Source organism: Echiichthys vipera (genome assembly GCF_963691815.1).
Source record: "Echiichthys vipera genome assembly, chromosome: 8".
In the NCBI taxonomy this organism is placed as follows: Eukaryota; Metazoa; Chordata; class Actinopteri; order Perciformes; family Trachinidae; genus Echiichthys; species Echiichthys vipera.
This window is the reverse complement of record NC_139833.1, coordinates 9,006,152-9,034,033: the sequence shown is the minus strand read 5'-3', so window position 1 is coordinate 9,034,033 and position 27,882 is coordinate 9,006,152. Positions and strand designations below refer to the sequence as shown.

At 41.4% G+C, this 27,882-nt stretch overlaps 1 protein-coding gene across 2 annotated transcripts; it reads right to left on the bottom strand.

Moving 5' to 3' along the window:
• Window positions 1-155: 155 nt before the first annotated feature.
• fhl3a (four and a half LIM domains 3a) lies at window positions 156-27,882 on the bottom strand. 2 transcript variants are annotated; one of them, XM_083919088.1, is made up of 6 exons: window positions 27,665-27,882; window positions 6,221-6,394; window positions 5,049-5,223; window positions 2,623-2,792; window positions 2,338-2,524; window positions 156-1,452 (listed from the first exon to the last, which is right to left on the bottom strand). In XM_083919088.1, exons 2-6 carry the CDS (start codon window positions 6,374-6,376, stop codon window positions 1,301-1,303), a joined length of 840 nt encoding a protein of 279 aa, XP_083775214.1. In that variant the 5' UTR covers window positions 6,377-6,394; window positions 27,665-27,882; the 3' UTR covers window positions 156-1,300. The 2 variants fall into 2 exon arrangements, with proteins under 2 accessions (XP_083775214.1, XP_083775215.1); XM_083919089.1 differs by having other exon boundaries at window positions 27,698-27,882.

The window sequence follows — 27,882 nt, the reverse complement described above, 5'->3', positions numbered from 1 at the left end:
AGACTTTTTGAGCACACTAGAAGGGTTTTCTCCGGCTTAGACTGTAAACACAAGTCTACAGAAAGATACAACCTCATAAACCAGTAATGGATATTTCACCATGACCACAAACACACAGAATATAAAAATTGTCCGGCAAAGATCAGTCAGTGTACATTTATTTAATAAGACTTCACAAATAAAACTTACCATGTAGCATTTAGCCGCATCAATAATCTTTTTTTTTTCTACAGAAAATTCATACTGTTATCGCCGTTTTTGCCAACTCTGACTCACCAGCATCAAAGCCGAAATAATGTAAAATGTTTGGTTTTCTATAACTTTTCACCAACATGTGACAAACAAAACAGCATTAACAGCAACAAAATCATTATTGACGCAAATCGACATGCATACTCCTGTAATACACAACTGGATTTCATTTGAGCTTCTTTTGGGTTATAAATGCTGTCTCTTTTAGCAACAGTGAATTAAAAAAAAAAAGATTCATCACAACGAATGAAAAAAACAGAAATAAGATGAAACTTTATGAAAAAATAAGTGTCATTGCAAAGTTCAACAAAAGCAGATACATGACAAAAAGTGGTCTGTGTGCCATGTTTTTTTTAGTTGTGTTTTTATGTGCACGTAACATGGTAGCAAGGGAGTATCTTATCAAAAGTGCAAAAGACTTTATTGATCATAACTACCATAAACTGACTACCTCACGGAAAGCTTCATCAGCAAAGTTTTTTATACATTTTCTTCTTGTTTTTACTTTGACATTTTTAATTAAAATGCTTAAAACTGCAGTTATAAGAGCATGAAAACAGTACCTCCACCATACTTTAAAATACAGACTGTAAGGTTCACAAACTATACTGTATCAGTGTTCTGCATCTTCTCCTCAGAGCCTGACCGCTACCTGGAGTGGCAACTTTTTTTCTGTATAAAACATGAAGGATTTTTTTGAAAAGTGACTAGCACTTTGCATTTCTTTGATTCAATAGTACATAACATTTAAGTAATGTTATTCTTAAGGCACTCCATAAATTTTGTCTCACAAAATCATTTCACTTTTTGGTTAAACAGGAACTCTTTGTGATAGTTCATTCAAACGATCCAGCACTAGCCCCTGGATGAAAATAGGACCCAGACAGGAACCACGAGGAACTGATCTCTTTATATAAAAACAACCTGAGAGGCAGCATTTGTTAGCCTGCGTTACCTTCCTCGGTAATGACTTGGGGTTCTTGAAATGCTGTGACAAAGGGGTGAAGGGTAAGTCTCGGGAGGGGTGAGAACGTGGTAAGGGACTGCTCTATAGGTTGCTGTTGCAGTCGCGGCACAAGATCTTGTCACCATCTGGGAAAAAGCCGGCGCCCACCAGTGAAGCAGAGCACTGGGAGCAGGTGAAGCACGGCTGATGCCACTGACGATCCTCAAATGAGATGTACTTTCCTCCTCCAAAACCTAGGGAAGTAGAGCAATGAGACAGAGATGAAACCGCATGTTTAGTTTTACAGGGCTGACTTTGAATTCAGCGTGATTGAAGTTGCTAACCATCAGGGCTATCCTCTATCAAAGAAATCCTTAGTCGATTAAAACTCAACACCACTTTAAAGAAGCTGTACTCGACATTCAGAACACTAATACAGCAGCAAACAAACACTATCTATGTGAAGATGAAGTACAGTAATGGCGCCCTGAGCAGAGAATGAAGTTTCTCTGTCGTTTGTTGTGATAGCTGGTCCTGCCGCACGTGCAGGTCAGTGCTTGTGGCTATGACAAAACGTTGGTATTTCACATACTGGTCTTTGAGAGCCATGTGGAGGCCAGCCCACCCTTTTTTCAGTATTATTATTTTTTGAGTATAGCACCTTTAAATCTTGTGTTTACTAGATATGCTCTCATAAAGATCTTAAAAAACGAAGTCATTAAGAATAAAAAAGAATGAAAAATGACACATCGACTAAGACCCAAACAACCGATTACCGGTAGTTGACTTATCGTCTATGAAGGGGCAGCCCTACAAATCATGCATGTTTCCAAACATAGCAACTGGGAAGCAAAGCCTTTTGGATAAATATTGATACGCTTTGATTGAGTTTTCATAGTCGTTGGCTATAACTAAGTCTGATACTGGGTAAGAGATGTTTTTTTTGTCTATATAAGCCCCTAGCTTCAAATTATTTATATGAAATTCTGAAATCCAGGACAAAAGAAGCAAAAATCTACAGTAAGAAAAAAACAGTATTAACCGTAGTTTTAGTGTTTAACCCTAACCCAATATCAAAAGTAGTGCCTGGGGCAGCTCAAATCAATATTATTCTGTAGAACATAGCGATGTTGTCTTGCCTGTGATTGGTTTGCTGCAGGCCTCACACTTCTTGGCGTACAGGCTGCCAAAGCACTTGAGGCAATAAGGGTTTTCGTCTCGGGAGGTGAAGTGTTGACCCGCCAGCTGTGTCTTACAGCTGGTGCACACAAAACACTCCTTATGCCACGGCTCATCCCGATAGGTCACACCACCTTTAGCCAGGGTCTGATAGTGAGAAAGGGTTAAAGGTCACATGGAGATCCTTTAATTTCTAAAATCTATTCCCATGCAAGTTTCTGTATAATTAATGTCAACCATCTAACCTTTTTACAGCGTGTGCAGCGTGGGGCGAACTTGTCCTCGTAGCAGGCCACGCAGTAATGTTCATCCTTGTCAGGGATGAAGGACTTCGAGCCAATCGGCTGTTCGCAGCTGTGACAGATGAAGCAGCCCTCGTGCCATGTAGCTCCTGCATACTCCAACTTCCTCGTACCTAACGCAGAGAAAGAGAGATGACCGGAGTCGGAGAAAGATGGAAAGAGCAGACGAGACTTAACATTTTTGTGTATAATGCCATTCTTTATAGGCCATCTTGGTATTTATTGGTGGTAATTTTATTGAACTATGAAAAAATACACTTCAATTGCTGGTAGGCACATAAAGCTATTTTTGTTTCACTGAGATTTATTTAATTTTAAATCATAATACTACAGGCCCCACACTTCTTTACTATGGCTGGAAACTGGCGGCAGGCCATAAAAAAAGGAATAATGCCGTTTTCCCCTCTGTGTCCCCAACCAATCCTTCTTCTACCCCTTGGCTGTTGAGTTTTATATTATACTGGTTGGTTTATTCTATGGTGATGCAGTGGTTTGTGTGGGGCTGACATTTTGCAGTAACGTTTCCCTGCTTCAGGCTGTGTACTGCGGTGTCAAAAACTGCAAAAATCCCCTGAAAAAAACTTTCCAAGGTTATAAGCTTATACAGGAATTGGCTCAGGGAGCACATTATTAGCAGTTAGGTGTAAGTATTCAACAAACTGAACAAAAGTAAACACGGTGAAAGGCTAAATACACTATATATAATAACGTCACAAGAATTCCAACAAATTCAAAAAGATTTGAAAACAACATGAGATTATTATATAGATGTAATATTCTGTAGGGTGCTTACATTATTTCTGCACATAAAAAACATTTAAAAAATAGATTCATATGCTCACTTTTATTAGATTCATCTACTCAATTCAAGTACCTCAATCCTTACACTGCAAATACCTTTACTATGCATGGAATCAAATCCTACGCTATGTTCTTTGCATACAGTTTATTATTATCAACACAAATTGAACTGTCTCTTTGCATGAGCAAATTATCCCTGAACCACATGCTTCTCTGTTGCTGCTGTATGTATTCAGTGTGCCCCCCTCCCCCCAAATGGATTTATCATGTACATTTATTCTTGGGGAAAAAATCTACAACTTCAAAATAAAGCTCAAATTAGATGCACCGTCACAGTGGATGGCAACAACAACAGAAACGGTGTCTGTTGGAGGATTTTCCAACAGGAGTAAGCTGAGTGAGAAATAGAAGAGAACTATTGTCTGGGAGACATACAAACATCCTGTGTGACCGTCTCTGGCACCGGGAACATGCGGTAGTTTTTTATCAGAGAAATCTTTTTAACCAAATCATCTTGTGAGAAACCCATTTACATGGCGTTGGTATCAAGTTCCCTCTCTCCTTCTGTCGCCGACATAAACCACGTCAGCCGAGCATCCAGTTGTTAAACAAAGGTAAGTGTGTGTGCCTGTTTTTGAGGGTGTACATATTTTTATATAATGGCAAAAGGGACTGGTGTATAGTTGGAGGAGAGCTAACACTATCTAGAAATACAACCAAAGTGCATCTGAACTTTGGGTGATACATTGAAGAGTTGGATGAAGTAGTCAATATGTTTTTGTTCTTATTCCTCTCTATAGTTATTTCCTTCTCAAGGTGACACACTTGACGTTCACAAAACCTTGTAATGCAAATGTATGATTTTCATAATAAAATATCAGATTACCTACAGTGGAAATAAAGGGGGGGATGTCACACTCTTCCTGGAATCATTTGCTGCTTTATGAGGGCTGTGTACACTTGTAAAGTACAGCAGCGCTGGAATAACTGACTTGCTTATCTCATGTTATCATCGGTCTGCTGGCAGCCCATCAGCCCCGGGGCTCTGGCTTACAGACAACAAGTCAAGCAGACTGGCAATTACTCTGTCACATTCAGTACTGGCTGCTTCTCAATCGTGGACCCTCGCCTTCGTCTCTGCCTCTTTTTTTCTAAAACCTCTTTCCTTTCTATATCTGCTTGATCTGTTACTTTATACTTTTCATTTGTCCCTGTTTCCTGGAGTTTGCCATGTCATCATTTTCCAAAGTCATTTGCCTATCTATCTTGAAATTTGAATTTGTATACTACATGGAAAATAAAATGTGGGACATCGAGACTAATGCTTAGTGGGTGAGCAAAGTACCACAATATATGGCACTGTCAATTACATTATGTGCGAGGTATTTCACATGTCACTCCCTCTTTCATTTCATTTCACTTCATTTTATTCGACTTTCTCTTCTTGGACTTTAAGCGAAGCTAGTTCATATTCAAAAAAACTAAATAGTTGGAAAAGAGCACTGATGAAATCGGCCTCAAATGCCATCATCTAAATCTCTTTGTGCACAAATGGCTTGCACCTTTACCTGGCATGACGACTTTGTCGCAGGCTACACACTTGGAGGAGAACTCATTACAGTAGCAGTCATTGCAGAGCAGCGCTTCATCCTGGCTGGTGAAAGGCTCATCTGCCAACGAGCGATCACAGCGGAAACAGCGGAAGCAGTGCTCATGATAGTGCCGGTCCTCGTAGAAGAGCTCCTGGCAGCAAAACAAAAGGGGATGATAAGGAATTGGAGGATTTTTTAAAAAATAACCACAATCATAAATACAGAATAAAAAATATATTCATTTATTTCCACATTTTACAGTTTCAGAACAAGGAGAAGACTGCAAAACTTAACACAAACAAAAGGAGTCAAGCTGACACATGTAAGGTCAAGTATGTGCTTACTTTGTGTACGTGTACATACTGTGCTGTACTTGTGAGCAAACTTTTTTTTAAAGCCTCACAAGGATGTTGAATTGACCGCCTAAAGGGCATTGAGCCAAGAAAATGCTGGCATTATTTATCACCCACTGCCCATGAGGGTGTTGATAACACATTGGCCTCCTTAGCAAAGCAAACTAACCAGTGTAGCATGCCCCATTCTGTAAACTCCACTAAGCAGCATATGTCAGTCTTAAATGATGCACTTCATGTTAGTGTTTTCCATTAAGGGAGGATAAAGTTTTAACTTGATTGTGGGGAAGAGGGAGACGTTCCCTCATGCTGCATTTTTACAATCTTCGACAAAATTAGCCCGTTGGCTTATGTGGACTTAGTGGAAATCGCCTGCATAATTGCATGTTAAATTGGCCTTTACTGTGTCTTGCCACACAAAATATATGGAACACGCCTCATTTAGCATGAATTACGCGCCATTAACATGAGATAACTTCTGTTTTAGCTATCTAAGGCCATGTCAAAACATAGTAAAAATGGCTTGAACCTAATTGGAGCACATCTTTGATGTGTTGTATCTTTGTTTAAACTGTTACTGTCAGGCACACAGTGTGGAAAGACTACTTGGGGTTCATTACAGTGCGTGTATCACAGAAAATTAAGGTTACCAGCAGTATTTAGGTCTTAATGCTTTTTCTTTTAATCAAATGTAAAAATGATGTTTCAACTGCAATTCGGTATGTACTCCACTTATTACTGTTGTGCAACAGATAGATGATTGCATGTCTGATCATGTCAAAATAGATGCCTTACCCTTGCGTCATGGCCAATCAACTCTTTGCACTCATCGCATGTGTTTGAGAACAGACTATCGTAACAGGGGATGCAGTAGGGACGGTCGTCTGACTGGATGTACTTGCGGCCATACAAGGACTCCTTGCAGTTGTCACAGTCAAAACTGTCAGCCATTGTAATTTTTCTGTGAGCCTGAAACACAAAAAGGAGACAGTCATGTCAACAACATTTTAAAAAAATGGTATCAAATCCAAAGGAGGTGAGGACAAGAACAGAGAGACAACAGGGACTGGGGGTGGAGGAGTGTGAGTCTTCAGAAATGATTCTGTCACCTTTTCCTGCACAGCAGTGGTACATCAGTGTTAGACTTTCACTGCCAATATTTACGCTGTAAATACTTTAGCTTGTACCAACGATGGAGATGAGCTCAAACAAAACACGCTGAGCAAGTGGGAGCAAGTGGAAAAAGAGTGAGTGAGTGAGTGAGAGAGAGAGAGAGAGAGAGAGAGAGAGAGAGAGAGAGAGTAAAGAGAGAGAGACAGCACAAATGCCTATTAACTTTTATTGCAGTGTGATGAAAGTGAAGATGCAGAGGGAGGGGACAAGAGAGGGAGCTTTGCTTTCTCTCTGTACCAAACTCCTTCATGTCGCTATCAACCGCTCGAAATCTACAACATAAAGATTAAAGAACTAATACAAACTGAGCAGCCTCTCTCATGACTAAGTGTCTAATACAGTAGTGTATCCTTGCATGTGAAGACTGCACATCATACACACCTGTAAATATTTATGAGGCATGAATCTATTTGTGAGTAGAGCGTGGACCACCAACAGATACCGAAACCCCCATGAAGCATGTTTGCTTGAGTCAAAAGCTCAGACACTTGAAGCTGTTGGAACTCCTTAAAAGTGGCTTCCTGTCAGCGTGAAGATGCAACTACAGTAACATGCATAAACAGATAAGAGGTGTACTGTCGGAGTACATGGTTTTAACTGTGCGACAGGCCCCTTGATCATGACTGAGCACACAACATAGTGACAGAATAATATTGTGAGAGCATTATGGCAACAATATCAGGTTGCCAAAACATTACTGCATGGCTGGAGGGAAGCCAGTGATAAGTGATAGCGACCTCTGGCAGGGCGCACTGCTGGCTATTCATTCCCACCTCCTAGTAATAATAATCACCTCTGATATAATTATCAATCAAACTGCAAACTGGCCCTGTGCAGCCTGTCTTACACCCCCCCCCCCCCACACACACACACACACACGCAGAAATGTCCACCTATGCAGTTGAACAAACCAGGCTGTTCTCATTCACTGTCTGTACTTATACCTACTAAAAGTAATGTACCATTGAATTAATAAAACCCATGTAATCAGGACGTGCAGGGCTGCCTCTAAGGAGGAAGTCAGCTGTTACAGACAGACACAGACACAGACACACACACACACACACGCACACGCACACACACACACACACACACACACACACAGAAAAGGGAACAAAGACTAAAGGCCAAATCACACAGGATCCATCATCAAAGAAAGAATTAGTCCCAGACTCTCATGTTTCATCCGTCTCAGCCATTTGCGAGACAAAAGCTTAATGAGTCTGGGTGAGAATGTCAAGATCCAACAGACTTCACCTGTTCACAGTCCTCATATTCAAACAGGTGACAGGCTTTGTGCTAACACATCACTACTTCCCTTAAGACCTTAAGACGTAAATTAGAAAGTGTAGGTGCTTGACAGCCCTGAAGTCATGTGTGTACACTGGCTCACATCACTAGACTTCCATATCCTTCTATCTAATGACTAACGGTTAATCTTTAGTGTCTAATGTCTTATATTATAGCATCCATCTGAAGGTTATGGAAAACTGTCAAAATAAGCAGCTACAGTAAGGTGCTGAACTTCAAATCTGTACATTTGACACACCATCCCTCAGATGTTGCATTCAGCGCACATAACCACAAGCTCAAGATTAGATCAACAAAGTAAAGAGCTGAAAATGAGCACTATGTATTTTATGTTATCTGCATTGCTTGGCAGGTATGTGTTGCCTTTGCTTCCCAGGTGAGAGAACGAGACAAGGCATGACTCAAAAAGCCGGGAGGCCAGTGCTATGACGTCTGATGTCAGCTTTAATTTCAGAAGCAACTCACACGACTGTTTATTTCCCTCTCTGAATTCATATGCATCATCCACATATCCACATACTGGAAGGCTTTAGAAAGTAGGCCATGAAACATCTCAAACGCAGATGTCGAACTTGCTAGCCTCCCTTTACCTGAGATGGATCAATCAGGGTGTTCCTGGTTGCATTAGTTCCACACTAGTCCCAAGCAGCTTTGGTCAGTCTCCTTCTCTACAAGTGCTCTTATGGTCTACAGAGAGATGTGGGTTTGAGCGAGAATAACTAGCTTCCCAGCAATCAGGTTAAGGAACAGAGAACTCACGAAAGCACAGATGGGAATGTTACACTCAGTTGCAAAGATTCCAAAGCCTGATACATAAATACTTTAGTAATCAGAAGGGCTTACTTTGACTTCCAGGTCTTGTAGTGTTTTTATTTCAGAGTGATTCATTTTAAGTATTAGTGTTTGAGTGGCCAATGCAGAGCCTGGAATGAACTCCTGATGGCACAGGCTCTCACAGAGAGGGGCATGACGTCAGTGCACTGACCCCTGGGGCGATGGACTAAGACGTGACTACATGCACTAATTCCTGACCCAAAACCCACAATCGAGAGGAGAAGAGAAGAGAAGAGAAGAGAAGAGAAGAGAAGGATCTGGGTCACAATGAACTCCAGTCCGGAGGCCAGTTCTCACAGGGCTTTGTATCTGCTACTGTATATGCCAACTTCCCAGCAGATCTCCATGTCCATCTCCTTCATGCCCAAACCCCAGTGACTAAGATCCCCACTCTAGGTTAATAACATTCCCAAATACCAAAGCTGTGACTGAATTCAGGCTCCTGGGAAAAATATGGGCTTTGAGGAAATCACCACTGCCTCCACACAGGACAATGGTCCAGAAATATTGTACTGAGTTTAATTATAGTAATTGAAGCACATAGTAGACTCTCTCTGTTTAAAATAGTGCATTCCATTCTCTATAATGATCCAGAGGGTGTTCATCTGAAAGAGGGAGACTGGAATGGGTATTAAATGCAGCTATTTAGGTCAGTATGAACAACTGCAGAAATGTCTCTATGTGTTTTTCTTAACCCTTCCAAGGCTATAGTCCATTGGATGAAAGTCCAAACTTCTGATTGGTCAGTCGATCAGCCTTTGTCAAAAGTAAGGTATTCCCAAAACAGATGGACGAATGTGGTGCTGTGGTTATTTCCTTTCTGACTGGGAAACGTTATAAATTTAGCTCCACCACTGAGGAAAACCAAAATCTTCAGTGTGTCGTTCACAGAAATTCTGAGGCTCAAGAGTTCTATTTTGAATTTTTTTTAAACATAAAAGCAATATCAAAATTGACTGTAGATATTGATGTAAATTAACAACTAATATTTTCCAATTAAATGTGCCGTTTTGTTGGTAAGTGGCCATGCCAATCATGGAACTTGTCAGGCATAGTCCCTTGAACCTTGTATCCTTTCAGAAGGCTGCAAACATACAAAATCCATTTAAACACCCAGCTGTTAGATAGCAGAGGAATGCCAAGGCTACATTCTACTAGTCATCACATCAACACAAGCACTCCCTAATTGACATAAGGGGGTAAAGTTCAGGGCCAATAGAGAGACACCACAGAGCGACAGACCAATGCAAGCGAGCAAGCAGGCCTGTATGCTGTTGCCAGGGAACATAGATATGGATGGTTACTGAAGGGCTAGCAGATACCCTGTCCAGTCCGGTCCCACAGGCTGGCTTGTTAATCCCCAGCCCAAACTTTGCTCACGCTCGGGTTGATTCCAAATGAACAGCCTGCTGGGAGCGGGCCAGCCAGTTCTTCCCTCTCCTGTCTCTGCCATCCATCAGGAGAATGATGAAACATGTTTTAGGGTAGACAAAGCACTCGACATCATGTCACATCAACAGAGGAGAGAGATCACCTTGATTGCAGCAGACTGATGGCCGTATACAGCACAAGCAAAATGATAACTTTGAGGATTATGAATTGAACTGAAAATGTTCACGAGAGTTAGAATGTCATGTTGACTCTAAATGTCTAGTGAAAGGTCTGCAGACAGCTATTGTGGATCAGTTTGTGTGTTACATTGTTGATGTATAACTGATATAGTGTAATATTGTATGTAGAAACAGCTCAATGTACAGCAAACAAAAGGTACTTCTGGGTGCACAATTATGCACAAACTATTTCCAGGACACATTGGGTGTTTTTTTTTTAAAACATTGTTGGCACATTTTCAGTTATGTTATATTTAGTGCTACAATGAAATTAAGTTCCTGGTTTATTGTAAATGTTGAGGATTTCCCATGAGTCCATGGAGCAGCTGTTGTTTGTGTTACTTGATGACTTTGTGACAAAAATCTACAACAGCTAACTGTTTTTTTCTTTCCATACAACAAAAAACATGTGGCTATGGATATGATGGCAGGGCCACTGTGGGAATGCCGTATCCCCTACATAAACAACTGTATCCACACTGATAAGTCAACATGACCAGTGGTGGAAATAGCATCACGGTCTGCCAATGATGCCTGACGATATTAAAACAGTTAGCTTTATTGCCAAGAGTCTGCAAGCAACACAGTGAGTAAGAAACCATTTCAATACAAGGGCAACTGCTCTATTTGTTAGGTCTGCGTTTATAGGTCCATTGTGACTGGTGCTTTTATGTCCAAGTGGATACTTTAACAAGTGTGGATTTTACTGTGCATAGTAAGGTCTGATTTACTTTAAGAAAGTAGCTACAAAAGCCACTCAGTCCTCTTTAACCGTTTGATCTTTTGGCAGCAAATAGACTCAAACACCGGAGTGTGTGGCTGAGCAGGTCCCCTTAAAGTACACATAACTCCTGTTTCCTTTCATACAGGACCCAGAGGGAGTGATGAAGGAATGGAGGAGAAATCAAACACAACAGTGGGACAAGAAAAAAGAGAGAAGGGGGGAAAAGGTGACATTTAGAGGCAAATTAATGCTGAAACAGGATCTCAAACCTATGACAAGTCCTAAATCAAATAAGAGGAAAAGTGAAATGGCTGCGTTTGGATAAACACATACCATCACATTGCCTTCTGTGTCTGGTGCCTGGACATCTTCCAGACACAGTAAAGCTCCTTGGCTGGCTTGGAAATGGGGAAAAAGTACTGCACTGGACACTTAAGCATATCATTTGAGGGCCTGGTTGAGCGTATCAAAAATAAAGCACAATGTCAAAAACACACTTCAGAAAAGGTCATTTGTGTCTCAGTCCAGTGGCCACTTGTAAGGAGCCTGATGGAGGAATCTTCTGATCTTAGTTATTCCAGCCCCTCGTGACTGTGAAAGACTTTTTTCCATTTAGTGACTAATGTGAAAAGGCAAAGACATGAATTGCAAGACTTTTTAATGGTCCAGAACTTCTGTTTATGACACAGTGTCATTACATTCATGCTTTTGTTTGAGAGACTGGAAATGCAGGTCAAGTCCTGTTCTGTGAGACAAGTCACTTCACAAGATAAATCACATCAACATGACTTATTGTTTGCATGGGTCAGAACCATTCAGGTCTCAGTAAAGCAATACAAAAGTTGGACAGTGAAAAATGTCTGTTATATGTTAGACAAAAATGTGATGTGCAGTTCCTGATCTCTTTCGCTGCATCAGATAAATTAAGTAACTGAAAGGACACAGTTGAGGCAGTGAATCCTATCACAGGAAGAGGAGGAAATTACTCATGAAGGAGAGAGATTTGCTGCAGCCCCATTCATAAACAGATGTGCTCATTTAAACAAACTTACAAGTACTGGTTATGGACACACACAAACATTTTTATTCTGATGTTAAGAAAGAAGTTTGCTTACTTGAAGGTCATAAAAAACGTCAGTTTAGTAAAGCAGCATGCTGTTTAGTGTAGTTGTGACACTGATTCAAAGCCAGAACTAAACTGCAATTATCATCATCATGACATTTACGGGTTTGAGCAATCTGCGGTCATCATGTATACAGTGGGGTCAGCAAATGTTCAGATGAAGTTGGTAAACAACCAGTGACTCTACTATGAGTGGTCGTTTCTGTCATCCCTCTGTTTTGCGTTAGGAGGAGAACCTGGGCCACCCACATTCTCAGGACACTACTACATGAGCCTATAAGCACAAAGCTACTGAGAACAGTTTTAAGTTTAAAACAAATCCCCCCAAAATTAATGAAGAGTTCTGGCAGGGCGGGGAGGAGTTGCTGTGGGGGTTGGTCTGGGGGCACCTGAGACTGATTCTCTGTGGGAGCCTGGGTCAGAGTTGACGATACAGTGCAGGCTGCAGGACCAGACACTGAAACGCTAACCTGTTATTGTCCCTGAGCGTTTAAACACCGCCTGGTGTGGAGTGGGAGGTGACAGAGGGCTCAAATGAAAGCCAACATCATAAACATAAAGGAGGAAAATTACTACCTACAGCAGAAAATGTCACAACGGCCTTTGTAATTTGTCCCTTCTTGGCAACCTTTAATGACCATGCAAGAGCGTGGATATGTCTTTTAATATTAGCCCTGTTTCGGTTGTATGGTTCACACACTGCAGCATTAGAGTAGAATAGCAACCGGCCTGAAAGAAACCTTCTGGACTCAATTATTAAAAGGATTTGATCTGGTGATTTAAATGTGTACAAAAGATAAACAAAAGCACAGCACAAGCCTCCGCTGACGTGTGTTTAGTTATACTTAAAACACACATTTGTCACAATCGGACAGTTATTTGGCACACAGAGACTTGAGGACGTGCTAGTGAGGAGGACTCCTTGTACGTACGGATGGCAAAACTTAATGAAGTAGCGCACAGCTAAAAACGCAAATGTCACAGCTCATCTGTCCCCTTCTACAATCCCGTCTCAATCCCAGTGTTCCACAATACTCCACCAACACCAAAACAATAACATCTCAATTATTTTAAATCATACAGTACTGTCCCAACCACCATGAGGGAAAGTTTGGAACTCAGGAATGAAACTGAATTTATTTTTATATCCCTGTCTGTCCGGATGACCAAAAGACTACATTTTTGGCCTACATTTGTCTTCCTTTGAAGGCAAAAAATGCTGCCATACATTAGTGCTTCACATCTGGTTTGCATTGGGGAAACTATGCAGTCAACTCCTGTGTGCCAGTGGAGGTTTTGGAGAGTCACTGCCTGGAGAATGCAAGAAAGGTTGTCTTTTTTTTCTCTCTCTCTCTCTCTCTCTCTCTCTCTCTCTCTCTCTCTCTCTCTTTGCTGGTATTTGCCGGTAAATGTTTAGATGGCAGAGGGAAAACTGGAGCGAGAGTGAGAAAAAAGAAAGCAAATCTTGAAAGCAAGCAAGAAAAAAAAAAGAATACTGACAGTCTGCTAGCTGATCTTTGGATACACTTTGGGGCGGTAAACAGTGTGGTGAGAGGAGAGGAAGGTAAGTAATGCAGAAACAATGGAGTTAAAGAGAGTGTGTGATAAATAGCAACAAAAGTATTAAAAGCTGCTGAACAACACTGTACTATAAAGCATACTGTAAACAGAGCATGGTGCTGAAAGATCTCAGGGTAACGGTTACATTTTCTCGGGGTCTCGCTCAGAGCTTTTGTCTGGCCCCAGGTTTAAGAATAAATACTGTAAGTTGAGTGGAGATGTTCTTCTAAGGCCTCTGTATGAGAGAAAGAGTATATTATTTGTCTTTGAACAAACATGGTAATTAATCCCAGAGACCCCTTTACTCCAAAGTTTCCCAGGGCCGATTTGTGCCCAAAAATGGATATCTTAGTTATCCTGATATCTTCACATCCTCCCTGTCGTCCTCTAGCCTGCGATCCAAGGGATAGGGCATCCCTTTGAAATCTGAAGCCTTCACTGTTTAGGGGACCCTCATCTCAGTGTTGACACCTGCTTTGATTTGCTGAGGACTGTGGACCTGCTTATTGTTGACATAAACATATTCAATTTTAAAGCACCCTGCCTTACACACTGTACTCAACATATGTAACAGTCTCCATTCATATCTGCGGAGAAGGAGAAGTATGCGTAGTGAGGTCAGAGTACTTTCACTTGCAGGCTTGGTGATTCAGTTACTGGTCTGCAACCCCCATGAGAGGATGTTGTTTTCACAAGACCAACATCCAGAGGGGGAACAGAAAGAGCCCTTCTGATGCAATATCTTCAGTGGCAAAACTGAAATATCAACTTTTATCTGAGTCGTTGTGCCTTTTCTAAAGAGACCAGTTAAACATAGCAAATGTCTTACAAGTCACAACGATGGAAAATTACCCCTGGACTTCTATAAATAAAACAAACTGCTTTAAACTGTTAGAGCCAGAGGGATGTAGAGGCCAATTTGGCCTCCTTTGATTTACACAGGTCCTAATATGGATTTGAGGCACGTGTGTCTGAGCTGTTGCTATGGATTTTTGGACCATAAAATCTGATTATAGAGGATAATGGGAGTGCTTTGACTTTGTCGTTTCTACTTTTGATATGATAGAAAACTGGTCATGGACTTTTCTTTTTTTCTCTTCTTTCTGCTATGTCTCTATTGTTAAACTTTCGTAGACGTGTGTGTTGTTTGGCTCTGCAGCCTTGACAAGAGCCATAACTCTCAGTTGCCTGTATCAGTTGTACCTGTTCCTCGTCAGAGGACGATGGAAAATTTCACTCCTTTCATGAGACTAAAGTAAAACTAAAATAAAGAAACAAAACCACAATACAAATTCTTTCATTATATATACCTTTATATATATATATATATATATATATATATATTTATGTGCAATGTATATCAGGAGCAGCCTGGCAACCAAACTAATCTGCAAGCTCATGTTTTATTTGCTCTGGCAGATACATTTGACAGATTTCTAGCTGACCTGGCCCGGTTTGGGCCAATTACAACCATTTATCTAATATGGTGTGTGTGTGTGTGTGTGTGTGTGTGTGTGTGTGTGTGTGTGTGTGTGTGTGTGTGTGTGTGTGTGTGTGTGTGTGTGTGTGTGTGTCAATGAGATGATGACTTATAACTTGTGGAGTCTACACATAAACCTAACATAGTAAAGCGGAGCGCCGTTGAACCATTTTCGAAAACAACCAATATGGCTGCTGCCGATGTGGAACTTTCTGTTGAAGTACTATTTTCATATTCTGATGGCAAAAACAGTAACACCCGTTCAGACACATTGATGCTACACCGCCACAGCCCATCTCTGTACTCTATCGGTTTACATTTGTCTGTTGCTCAGCAATACGTCACGTGTGTCATTGTTCTGATTGGTTGTAGGTCTATCCAATTGTGTCCAGAGGCATTTTGGTCTATGCCTCTTGGAAAATGAAAATTAACAGAGAGGTTCCAGACTAATTCCCATTAGGACTTGGTCTGCCAATGTCAGGCTATATTAGGAGAAGAAGAAAAAGATGTATTCTGCCCTTTTTACATCTTTTAATACAAATGAAATTAATTGTGATTACAGTTTGATCCCACACTGCTTCAGATTCCTAAAATTATTTTTTACCACTAACTAATTATATAGTTGTATAGTATGTCTGCAGTTGAGAAAGCCCGGTAAGCACGATGATAATGACTGCATCATCATTTCTTACTTAAACTTGACTACTGCTCTTTACACACTGGCTTTGAGGCTATAAGTAACCCACAGGGACTGAACACCAAGGCTAGCTGTGAACCAAAAGACACAAAATGGCTCCTGCAGACTGGTCATTCCCAGGTGGTCTCCTAATGTTGCTGAGTCAGCACAACTAGCCCGGACATCAAGGAGCTGGGATAAGGTTTCACAGGCCGCACACTCAGCAATCTAAGCATGCCACATACACAACTGTGCAGTACACACCCATGACTGCTAGCAATTATTTATAACTCATTCAGACTTGTGGCTCGTGGCTGCAGTGATGGCACATGACCCTGAGGTTAATGCCCAGACAAGACGGGTATTTTGTTTTTAAAGCATACATCCCAACATCCCCAGACACAAATATTCAGCGTGTTGTTATAAGAAGGTGGATGTTTCCAATAACGTGTGTGCATAGGGCTTTCGTGGGTATCATACATTTTAAGCAGTAAGAACAATCTACATTCTTGACAACAGCTGCTCAAATTATCTCCAACAACCGCCAAAATACTCACCTCTCTCTCCCCGTCTGAGTCTGTAACCCTGAGAAGATGGGTTCATATGAAGGAAAAAAAAAAAGCATTACGTTTGCTCAGAAAATCGAGGGGGGCCTGCCAAATGTGAAACGACTGGGATGAATATCTAAGTCATTTCCAGTATATACAGCCCTTTTTTCCTTTCTCAGACACCGTCTCCCTGGCAACCTGAAAACAGTGCCCTCATTCCCCTGGACCATAAACCTTTTGGCTGTAATGCTTAGCTCTCGTTTCATCCTGCGGAGCGCTGACTGAGGGTACAACCCAGTGTTTTATTAGGGATGCTGTGGCAATGTGAAAATTGAATAGTTGTGCCATAAAAAATATTGAACCCATCAGGGATCTCAGATATCATATTAATACATCTGAAGACTTTTACAGATGGAGAAAATCAGGTCAAACTTAGCAAAAACAAATGTGACAATACACCAGCGCATACACTTAAATGCATACTGTTGTAAGTGTATTTTAAATCACCTCACAGCAAAATCCCACAGCGTAAAAACCAAATATCTAAAAATAGATGTGATAATGTAATGAGTTGATCTCTTCGAAACATCCCTGTGCACCATTTTCCTGTCATGAAAACATAATGTCTTCTTCCTTTACTTGGTCTGGTATGTGCTGTGAGAAGCAAATGCTGGTTCATTTCCTACCGGGCAACAACCCCTTTGACCAGTGTGGGGTTGATAACAATGAGGATGTCAAAGTCAACACACACACGCACGCGCGCACACACACACACACACACACACACACACACACACACACACACACACACACACACACACACACACACACACACACACACACACACACACACACACACACACACACACACACACACACACACACACACACACACACACACACACACACACACACACACACACACACTGTGCTGCTTCCTGTTACCCCAAACAGAGACATCTCTGGGACTTCTCAGATAGATGGTGAACACAGTCACAACGAAAAACATATTATTTCTAAACACACTTGACACAGTCCTGCAGAAGGACAAACACAGAGATACAGACACACCTGCAGCAATGTGCACGACTACTCACACACCTATAGATGATATGATATGCATGCACACACACACATGTGAACACACAAAGCTGAGGGTAGATAGAACGGATCAAACAAAAAAATAAACAAAGCAGCCAAACTGGGGGACAATGGGTGACTTGTGCAGGAAGAGTAGACACAGTGAGCAGCTGCATACACACACCCTCAGTTTGTTTAAGTCCCTTTGTGGGGACTTCCCCTCGAGTCTAATTACTGCTCATATTCACAATCCCTGGCTTTTCTGCTCACATAAAGGAAGCTGATAGGATCAAACAATTTGATGTATTTAGGAAATGAGTTTCAAACAAAGTGGGAAGATCTTGGTTATGACAATTCAAACCCATAGAATAGATGATTAATGATAAATTCAAACCAGACTGAAGCACTGGGACTGACTCCTGCCAAGCCACCCGCCTTCAGTCCTCAATCCTCACCAGCACAACAGAAGATGGAAGCTTTACTTATTCAAACAATGATGTCACCACTGGTGAGACTACTGGAGAGAGAGATTTAAACGGCAAAGGATGATAAAATCAGTTTCCATTCAGACTCTAGATACTATAAATTCCCCCTGATAATTGTGCATACTGCAGCAAAAAAAGAAACTAGCTGGATTCAGTAGGAACATATCTCTCTTGACCCATTTATTATGACACCAGAGAGGGAACACCTCCTTTTTCTCTTTGTCACTTCCCCTGTTTGCTTTGACCTCTAAATAGGTGACTGAGGTGGGAGTCACGAGTACATTGGATGCCCTGGCAGCTCATTTTTGCTTGTAGGAAACCAAGTACACTGATGAATTGCCACATAATCAGGAGTGCATATGTGAGTGGTTCACTAGTGGAGGTTAGTGACCTAGGGGTCATTTATCCCCCTCGCCGTACCGCCAGGAGAAGGTCCCTTCTCTGAAATGCAGCGGACAGGCCGTGTGGCTGGAAGGAGCTCACTTCAAAAGGTGTCCATAAATCATGCTGCCATGTGTCCCAGGACCGCCTCCACCCTCCATCCTCCACATCCCCCAGTCTCTCACCCACCTACCCTTTTATTTTTCTCTATTGTCTGTCCAGGATCACCTAGACCTTGGGCCTTTGTGAGTTACTATTTCTTACTTTTGCGTCCACCCAAAGCACCAGGAGAGTTGCATTTTGAATGGGTGGCGGTTAGCAGGTCATGAAGAAATCAATCAAGGCAGAAGAACAGGAGAGCGGTGGAGTGGTCGTGGTAGATGTAAACATGTACACACCTAAAACCGATTAGCATTGGTATTAAAAAGCAATACTCCTTTGTAAGACAACGGATCTTAGTGGATTTATCTGGGATTCATTTAAGTCTCGAGAAGAGCTGCAAGTTCAGAAATCCTATAGCTAGTTTCTCGACTTTGCCAGAACAAAACTGCAATCCGTCAGGTCCTTATCTCCCATTGTCACACACACACTGGGATCTCTTTATCATGCAGCCATGCAAAACACCATTCATCTTCCCCACCTAATTCATTATCAGTGATAAAATGCAAAGTCCCTGCTGCAGTTGTTAAATGGAGAGACGACGTGAAAACAGGTGCTTTGGTAAACACTGATAGCGTGGTTGAATTATGTTGCTTCCCAAGCAGACCTGTCTATCTCTTTCAATCTATTAACCACAACGCTCGCCCGACTCTTGTCTGACCTCATTCTGCTTTTATCCTGCTTCTCTTTCCTATACAGAAGGATTCTTGGCTTCAAGGGATGCAGGAACATTGCTGAACACAAAACAGACGCAAACAAAGTGAGAAGCTTGTTGAAGGCACAAGGTTCTCGCAACGGCTCCACGGCTCCTTTTCATCGATCAAGTTAAGTGTAAATGTATGCCACGCACCGTGTAAATTAACAGGATATATGACTCTACCTAGATTATTGGACAAGCAGAATCCAGTGACACTGGTAGATGGAGGTTAAAAGCTACACAGCACTAACCTACACACAGTGCTGTGCAGAGGCACTTCATACTCTGCTGACAGATCACCACAAGCATGACGTGGTGAGACCAATGACTATCATCACGCATGACTTTTCATACTATGGGACACTTTTTCTTCTGCAATCATTAAGCCTTAAACAGTTTCCACTCACCAGTGTTGAGAAATGCGTGCGATGGGATGAGGGATGAGGGTTTTTAAAGGGGGTTGAATACTTCCACAGTGAAGTCATGGTGCTTGTGTCATTGGCCCTATGCTGTGCTTTGCTCACCGTCTGGCCCCCATTTTACCCATTGATCTAATTTCCATTGCCAACATTGGATGTGGTTCTGTTTGAAGCTGAATGTTTAGGCCCATTAAAGCACTGACAGAATTGCAAGCGTATGGTGGACCGTAGGAAAAGTAAAGAAGAAAACAACTTAGTGATGTTTGCCAGACTCTTGAGAGGACTGGAGTCAACACAATGTACATTTTTGGAGCAGCGTTTAGTGAAGTGGGAAAACCCACAACCCCATTTACACCTGGTGTTAAGCTTCTTGCATCATAGCTCTAAGCTGAATTTAATTCATGTTAATCAATGGCATTAAAATCTAAAAATCTAAATGAATTTTCCCTCATAAGGTGACAAATATCACCACTAATTCTATTTCAAATTGGTCTTTTTGATTGTATCTTAATGCCTGGAAAGCCTGTTTGCACCAGTTTATGTGCATTTGTATGGCAGGTATATGTAGATTTGTGGCAGCTGCTGCTAATGCGGTCAAGCGTCATCTCTAAAGGTGGTTTGGCAGAAAGCCTGAGACATATACACTACACCAAGCTGCCAGTTGTAATGGGGGGTCTGTAACTGTCACATAATTTCTCAGACATCACAGAGACGGCTTCATTTCTAGGCATTACTGAAACTATGACTCAGATAAGACAAACTATACCTCACTATCGTTAACTTCAAGAAGTAAAATCTTTAGTGATGTTCCAGAAGATAAATGGTTTTGAATGGCAGGATGAAAGACTTTTCCATAGACACAAAAATACATTTCCTTTAAGGCTGAAGATACCATTGATGACAATGAGGTCAAGACATCTGTCATTTTTCTCCATCAAATTAAATTAAATTGCTACAAAAGTATACCAAGTTACTGTTCTTTTTCTTCACTTTACCATCTGTAAATGTATTGCTGAACCACATGCGCTGCATAAGTGTGCTTGACGGTACCCATCTATGCTTTTCCAGCTGTGGAAGAAAGACAGAAGACTAAAGTATGGTTTGCAGGTTTTTTTTAGTATCTAATAAAGTATATTTATGATTATGCATTTGTGCCTTTTTGATCTTTGTGAGCTATAGTGACAGCTAAACCAGATAATTGTAGCATTACAGGACACAAAACACTGGATACATTTTAAAAACGTCAAAATGATTGGTTCCTGAATTGAAACTTGCAGCTTTAGTTTAATAACAATAGATCAATTTTATATAGCGCTTTCCTCAGTACACAAAGACGCTAGAATATAAGTATCTATGTATTTTAAGGGAATATATGAATGAAGTATTTTGCTTCATATATCTCAGATGCATATACATAATAGGAATATGTTGGAAAAATGCAGTTAAAATAACAATCAAAGCAAAACAACAATACTCTGGTACTGGAGGTCTGTGAATCATTTGGTAATTGTGTTGCTCTGATCTCCCTCTGGACTGAGTTATGTCCGATTACTACAAACATCTAAAAGCTCAATTTGATCTGCTGGTTGTAAATACACTGTCAAACAAAGCAGCATTTTACTGTTGTTGTTCTCACTGCACCACTTTCAAGAACTTTAATTACATAAGGTGAACGAGAGCTGAAGCCAAATTTTTTAGGGGAGTCACAACATGTTCCTTCTCTTGTGTACATTTGTTGTGATAAGGGTAAATAGTTTCTGCACACTAATAGAAACTATTCCAACATGGAGAGGTGGAACACACAGAGTAAACTATACACAGTAGGGACTTGCATTTGTCTTCGATTATGCCTTTCTGTTACAGCTCATTGACAGATGTGCCCAGAGGCAATAATAGTGCTCTTGGGCCACTCCTCTTTCCATCTCATCCCTTTATTCTCTCTCTTACCTTCACCTGAAGAGGCCAAGAAATCCCTCCTTAGCTCTCTGTTACTCATCTCTGTCGTAAATCACCGTCATTTTCTCATGGAGGAGCTGACATCCTTTTAAAGCCACACAAAGGACACTTTCTACCATTTATGGCGCCTCCAAGACACTGTATAACAGTCGTTTAGTATCCCATGAAGATAAGGGAACACAGGGAAGGAAAGGAGGCCAGAAAACATCCTACTTGCATTCAATCCAACTTTGACAGCTTTACAAATTAGTGCCAAAGCATGCCAAAGCGTGCCAAAGTGTGCCAAAGCATGCCAAAGCGTGCCCAAGCAGCGCCAAATGCACTCTTCTCTGTGTATTTGAAAAAAGGGGGAAATCGTCATATACAGTTAATTTTACGAACTAGTGGCTGACATAAATGGGATGGTGTAAGAAATTCTGGATATGGAGCCACATTCTTGATCGCTCACTAGTTTCATCATGCAGAGCAGGCATTTCAACAGTGTTTACTTTCAGCGAGGGGAATGCTCTCGCTCACAGCTGCTCTCCAAATAAACAGTCTTGTATTTATCAGAGACAAGATAATACACATCTAATCAGAACAAGTAACTGCTTCTCATGCAGTCCAACAAGTCCGGTCCTTCTGGTTCATCCCTGGAAGATGATTGGGCAATGCAGGGAAGATTAGTGCATGTGAAATGTGCACGTACACTAGAGCTTTGCCATACACCCACACTTTCATGACTGCACTTCCTCTGCCATGATGTCACAGTCTGGGTTTTTTCTTTGCAGTTGTGGGAGCCTACCTTATTAAGTGTCTGGGAAGCAATTAACGCTAACGCAGTTGGCATTGTGGCAAACTGAAGTTACTAGCCATATAAAGACACAACTACCACAGCAGCAGGAGGCGAATGTGGGGATACGGTAGTGGAACGGAGGAACAAACAAAGCCTATATGCAGTGCCAGGGCTTAATTACCTCTCTGAGACATCTGTTATGAGAACGGAGTCCTGCTAGAATGTTGTTGTGGAGAAACACTTTAACGGCCCAGTCTCTTCTGGGTTTACAGTGTTTTGAAAGGTGACATTTTGAGCCTCAGGCATTGTTGCCTTGTTTAAGACCTGCTGTGTATCACTGCTTGGTTAAGAACTGCATGCCACATGGTCTCAAATCATTGCCCAATTAAGCCGGTGTACAAGAACATCCAATGGGAAGGATGACGACATTGCTGCTCCCATAGAAATAAAAACACTCTGTTCTATGTAGGCAGATAACTGTGTTAAATTATTGCGGGCTTACTTATACTATAGCTTATTTCTTTGCGATGTTTCAATTCAAAGATACCCTGTTGGGTAGGGGTGTCAGTCAGCCTCAAAGATTTGGTATAAAAGTATTTACTGAGTCTAAAATAACGTAATAAAGCAAGCCATGATAATTGTAGGTCAGTGGACCAGTGGTTCCCGCAATAATATTATTGTCCAGAAAAAGATCACTCTTTTATCCCAGATATACAACTGTACAGTATACAGTGTAAGCTTTGGCTCTTTAATTTGTCATCTCTCTATCAGGGTGAAATAACATCTTATTACCTCGCGTACTGGATAAATTCTCCTCACCCAACATTCTTCTCCTCAAGTGCCTACATTAACCATAGGTTATCCTATGATTTAGCCATTAGCCACAGCCCAACATAACCATTAGTTATATGAATTCATAATACACATCACATTACCAGTTGTATAAAAACCACTGCAATTTGTCCGCAAAACTACAAATTTGTACTTTCCTCTCAATCCTCCCTTCTCCCTACTGCTTGATGTGAATTGCTTCGTAGGTTCTGGAGGCCAGTTTGTTGATGTAATATATGCAGCTGTCATGATTATTCATGGAACTTTGTGACATTTATTCCATGTGTAGAAAGAAACCGTTTTTCCAAGGATAACATCTCTTATAGGTGCCAATGTACTGGGCAAGCGATAGATGTGCACTTCTTTGGCAACGAATCTTTGAACCACAACAGAAGCAAGGGTGAGTTTCAAGGAAATAAGGACAGGTTTGTCTGGAATACAGTTCCCAGGAACAAACAGAGTCAGGTGAAGCACATGATGGAGAAGTTGGTAACCACTGCACGTTTTGCATCATTACATTCCTTTCATCAAGTCCTGTGAATCTGTACATGCCATACACTTTTGTTGGAGCATGACCCTCTTCCCTTTAGGCGAGGGTGCAGGGAAACAGTCATGCCTGACTCACACTTTGCCTCAGCACAAGTTCAAAACAGGGCCGAATGTGATGATGCAGCAGTGAATCGACAAGATTCCAGCACCCAAACAGCATCTGGTTCATGTGAGACAGAGCAAAGGAAACACTGATAAGGTAGAGGGGGAGTGATATTAATCTAATGTGCAGTAAATATCAGATGAGGCGAAATGAAGTAGATCAAGTGAAAGGTGGAGTGAGGCAAAGCATTCTTTAATAACATATGATTAGTCTGTATTAACCTAGTAAGCGTGTTGTTATGAGGCATCTGCAATTCTGTGCTTACAATTTGGTATTTCCTTTGAAAACAGCACTTCCTTTGAAAGTAGCAGGTAAGTGTCAGGTATAGGCCTGTAATTGAATCCCTAAAGGAATGTAATTCCCTTATTAGCACAGAGTCAGTTACTTTTTACACTCCATAGGTTCCTATATAAAGTTTATGTTCTCTTTATATAAAATCTCACATGGAGTGAACGCTGTGGCAGAGAGGTTACAGAGTGAGACAGAAGAGAGGGAAGGAGAGCAAGGCAGGATGAATGGATTGTGAGGGGACATATTACCTCCCACAGGGGCCCTGGCTCAACGGATCAAGTTTCAGCCGTTTACCAACAAAGCATCCATGGAGGAAGTCTTGCGCCCCTCACAATAACACAGCAGCACCTGGCCATCCACACACAGGAAACCTGAGGTCACTTCCTCCCTTTCAGAGAATTCAGACACACTCCTGCTGCCAGCCACGCGCCCCCACAGCCCACTGAAGAGGGCGCTGACTACCAAGGGGAAAGACACACACATACAACAAATATTTGAATTATGAAATAAATATACAGCCGAAACCATATGATATCCCAAGTTCTCTATGATAAAGTTCACAGTACAAGAGAGAGAGGTGCCAGGTAGGTTCTGTTAACACCAAAGCAGAAAGAGTTCTAATTTCCCTTTTTTGGTCTCACATGTAACACAGATGTGATGTTTTCTTTAATCAGTCTGAAAAGCTGGATTGGGTTGCATTGTTTAATTCTGGTTGGAAGCACATGAATTAAAGGTTGGAAGCAAGGTATGCAGCCTGATAGCTGTGCCGTTCATATTGTAAAGATTTGAGCAAAAAAAACCTAAGCAGCTGATGATTAGAGGGACAAACATTCCTTGACCAAATGTGTTTGAAACAAGCAGAAGAAGCATCATAGACTGATGTAAAAACCATCAGATATGAGCAGCAGTTTGGAAATCAGCATGCAAATCGGATGTTTCAACGTAGCCTCACACAGAATTTGACAGAAGGTCATGAAAACAAACAAACTGTGTCCAGAGTCCTCTGAAACGTCCATGGAGGGACAGACAGCTGCAGAACGCCACAAGAGAACTCAAAAATCTAAATTCTGCTCCCTAACCACCTGCAACCACTTGACCTCCGATTCTCCGTCATTATCGTTGGCCTGGTTTCAAACGATGCCAACCCATAAAACCAGCCACAACCAGTCCGAGTCATTTAGCTGCAGTCCCACTGCAGTTTAGAGCTGGCCGGGGTCCAACCACCACGCAGGGCTAACCTTTGGAAAACACTGAGACCTCCAAAGAATGTGACCATGGTCAATGAAACAGAGAGGGAGAGAGGAAGAGGAAGAAAGCAAACAAATGTATTATACAGTTTGTCGAGGCAGACTAAATGGGACAGAATTACTGGCTTTTGGCTGCAAGGTGATTATTTCTGATTGTTACTGTGACAAAACAGTTCATGTTAAAATAACCTGTCAGCAGTAAAAAGCAAAGTGTGATGCCTAAGAGACCAAGTTCCTCCAAGGTGTAATTTCTGTAGTAACAGACAGAAAAGAGATCTGCATTATTCAAGCCAGCAATGGCTATAACACACAGTTGAATGGAGCCGTTCATATCAGATACAATTTATGAGATTTATTTTCTATTCAGTCCATTCTAAATCAAACCTGCGCGAATCGCTGTATGTTAAAGACCAGTTTTGCTCACAGTGGCAATCCCTTCATCGCTATGGAGCATTTTAGTGTCTTTCAACTGATTGTTTTGATTTTTCGGGCCTGCAATTAAAATCCACGGTACTTGCAGAGCACCGAACACAGGACAGTAAGAAACTAGCTGATTATCATTGTGCAGCATTTAGAAGCTAAAGAGTTAGATATTTCCCTCAGGAGTGGGCAGAGACCAAAACAAAGCTAAAAAAAGGAGTGGACTTCCATTTTCCAGGTGGCCAGAAACGCCACATGGATGACAATGTTAGCTCAAATTCTAGGGTTAAGAGGTTTTCCAGTTCTCCAGTTTTCCAGACCTTGAATGATAATATAGTGTCGTCACAGGTAGAAAATTGTTATCATATGCTTAAGAAATGAACTGTGAAGCCCAAGAAAATCTTAAAAAGCTAAACAAGTACTTTCTAACAAGCCTGAGGGCCAAGATAGGTATCGTAACATCAAATATTCTTCCAGCTGGAACCAAGACAAAACATAGCAGTCTTTTAGTGAACTGTAGGCAAAGCTATTCATTCATCCTCCTCAAAAGTATTGCAGAATCCCTTAAAAGATGATACACTTCCGTTCCTTTTGACAAGCCCAAACACTTTCTTTCCCACCATGCCCACTGCGCCCAGATGACGCAACAGGTGGAACAGCAAACAATCGTCACGAGGATGACGCTACTACTATGCACTGTGATGTGATGATGTACGCTGAAAAAAAGACTAGAAGCTGCAGCACAGACACACCCTTCCAAGATGCACACTGCCATATCCCACTTCCTGCTGCTGAAGAAAAGACAAGTTTAGCCTGAGGGACTTTGCCCTCTGAGGCCCTCACACACTGCTCAGCTGGGAGCTTCTGTGACACAACAGTTGTTCCTTAATCCTTCCTCCACGCAGTTCAGTGGGCAACACGGTCCAATACAGTTTCTTCCTACACTGACAGGATGTTGTTGGTTGTTTTTTAATCCTATTTGTGTGTGTGTGTGTGTGTGTGTGTGTGCGTATGCATGTTATTACAGAGAGGGTGCACGTGTGAGACAGAGTGACAGAGAAAAGGGCATAAACAAGGAAAACAGGAAAACACACTGACAGACCGAAAATGCCCAGACACCTTAACTTGTCACAGGAAGTGGTTCCTCTTTTGTCAACGGTTTACTTTGCAGGCTTCTCCCCGGGCGGAGTGTGTGACTAAGGTGTGAAGTATCAAGACTTGTCATAATGTCAAGCCCACACCTGCTCTAATCTCGACATTCACCGATTTCTTTTTTTTATACAGCAGGAACTCTCAAAAGAAGTATGAAGAAAGTATGTTAAGATGCTAAATGATGTTTACAGATCACAAACACCATGCAGCTAGGCTATTTACACATACTACTAAAACTACAACATCTACTACTACTACTGCTACTACTAAAAATAATGAAAAGAATAATAATAGCTTATGACAACAATAATAATATTAATAAGCTCATAACCCAGAATTATGTTATGAAAGGCATATTTCCATTAATTATAGATTAAAATAGTTAAACTATTGCTATCCAGAGTTTGAAGTTAAGCTTCAGTGATTCTTAATGTCATTCATTTTCATTGTTTTTAATGACATTTGAGATACACTGGTTCATTTTCCCATCAAATAAAACACTTTTCCGAGTATTTTCCGAATATTTGACGTCAAATTCATCGTTTCATGAAGCTCCACTGAAGTCGAAGGGGTGTGAAGTTAAAAACAGGTCCAGGTAAATAAATAAAAAGGTCTAGATAAAACAAAAAAAAAGAAGGAAAAAGTTGAGTCCTACCAGGAGTAAGTAATGTGTGAAGTCTGGAGGCACCTTCTGCAACTTGACAGTGGTAACCCGCCTCCCTCTCTGTCTGCAGACGCTCGCTCAGATCAGGACTGGGATCAGTTCGCAGGTCGCTACTCCGGCGGTTCAGCAGCGTCGCTCGTCAGCTGTGAAACTTTTGTGTTTCTTCTGACAGTAGTCAAATCTCTGCGGCGAAGAGGGATGCAGCTTGC

Bases quoted from the DNA above. Each gene is read 5' to 3' on its own strand.
- fhl3a (XM_083919088.1), bottom strand. From the start codon at position 6,376: ATGGCTGACAGTTTTGACTGTGACAACTGCAAGGAGTCCTTGTATGGC. The intron at 5,224-6,220 runs GTAAGGCATCTA...TTTTGCTGCCAG, and splicing joins TGATTGGCCATGACGCAAGG to GAGCTCTTCTACGAGGACCG. The intron at 2,525-2,622 runs GTTAGATGGTTG...TCTCACTATCAG, and splicing joins GCTGCACACGCTGTAAAAAG to ACCCTGGCTAAAGGTGGTGT.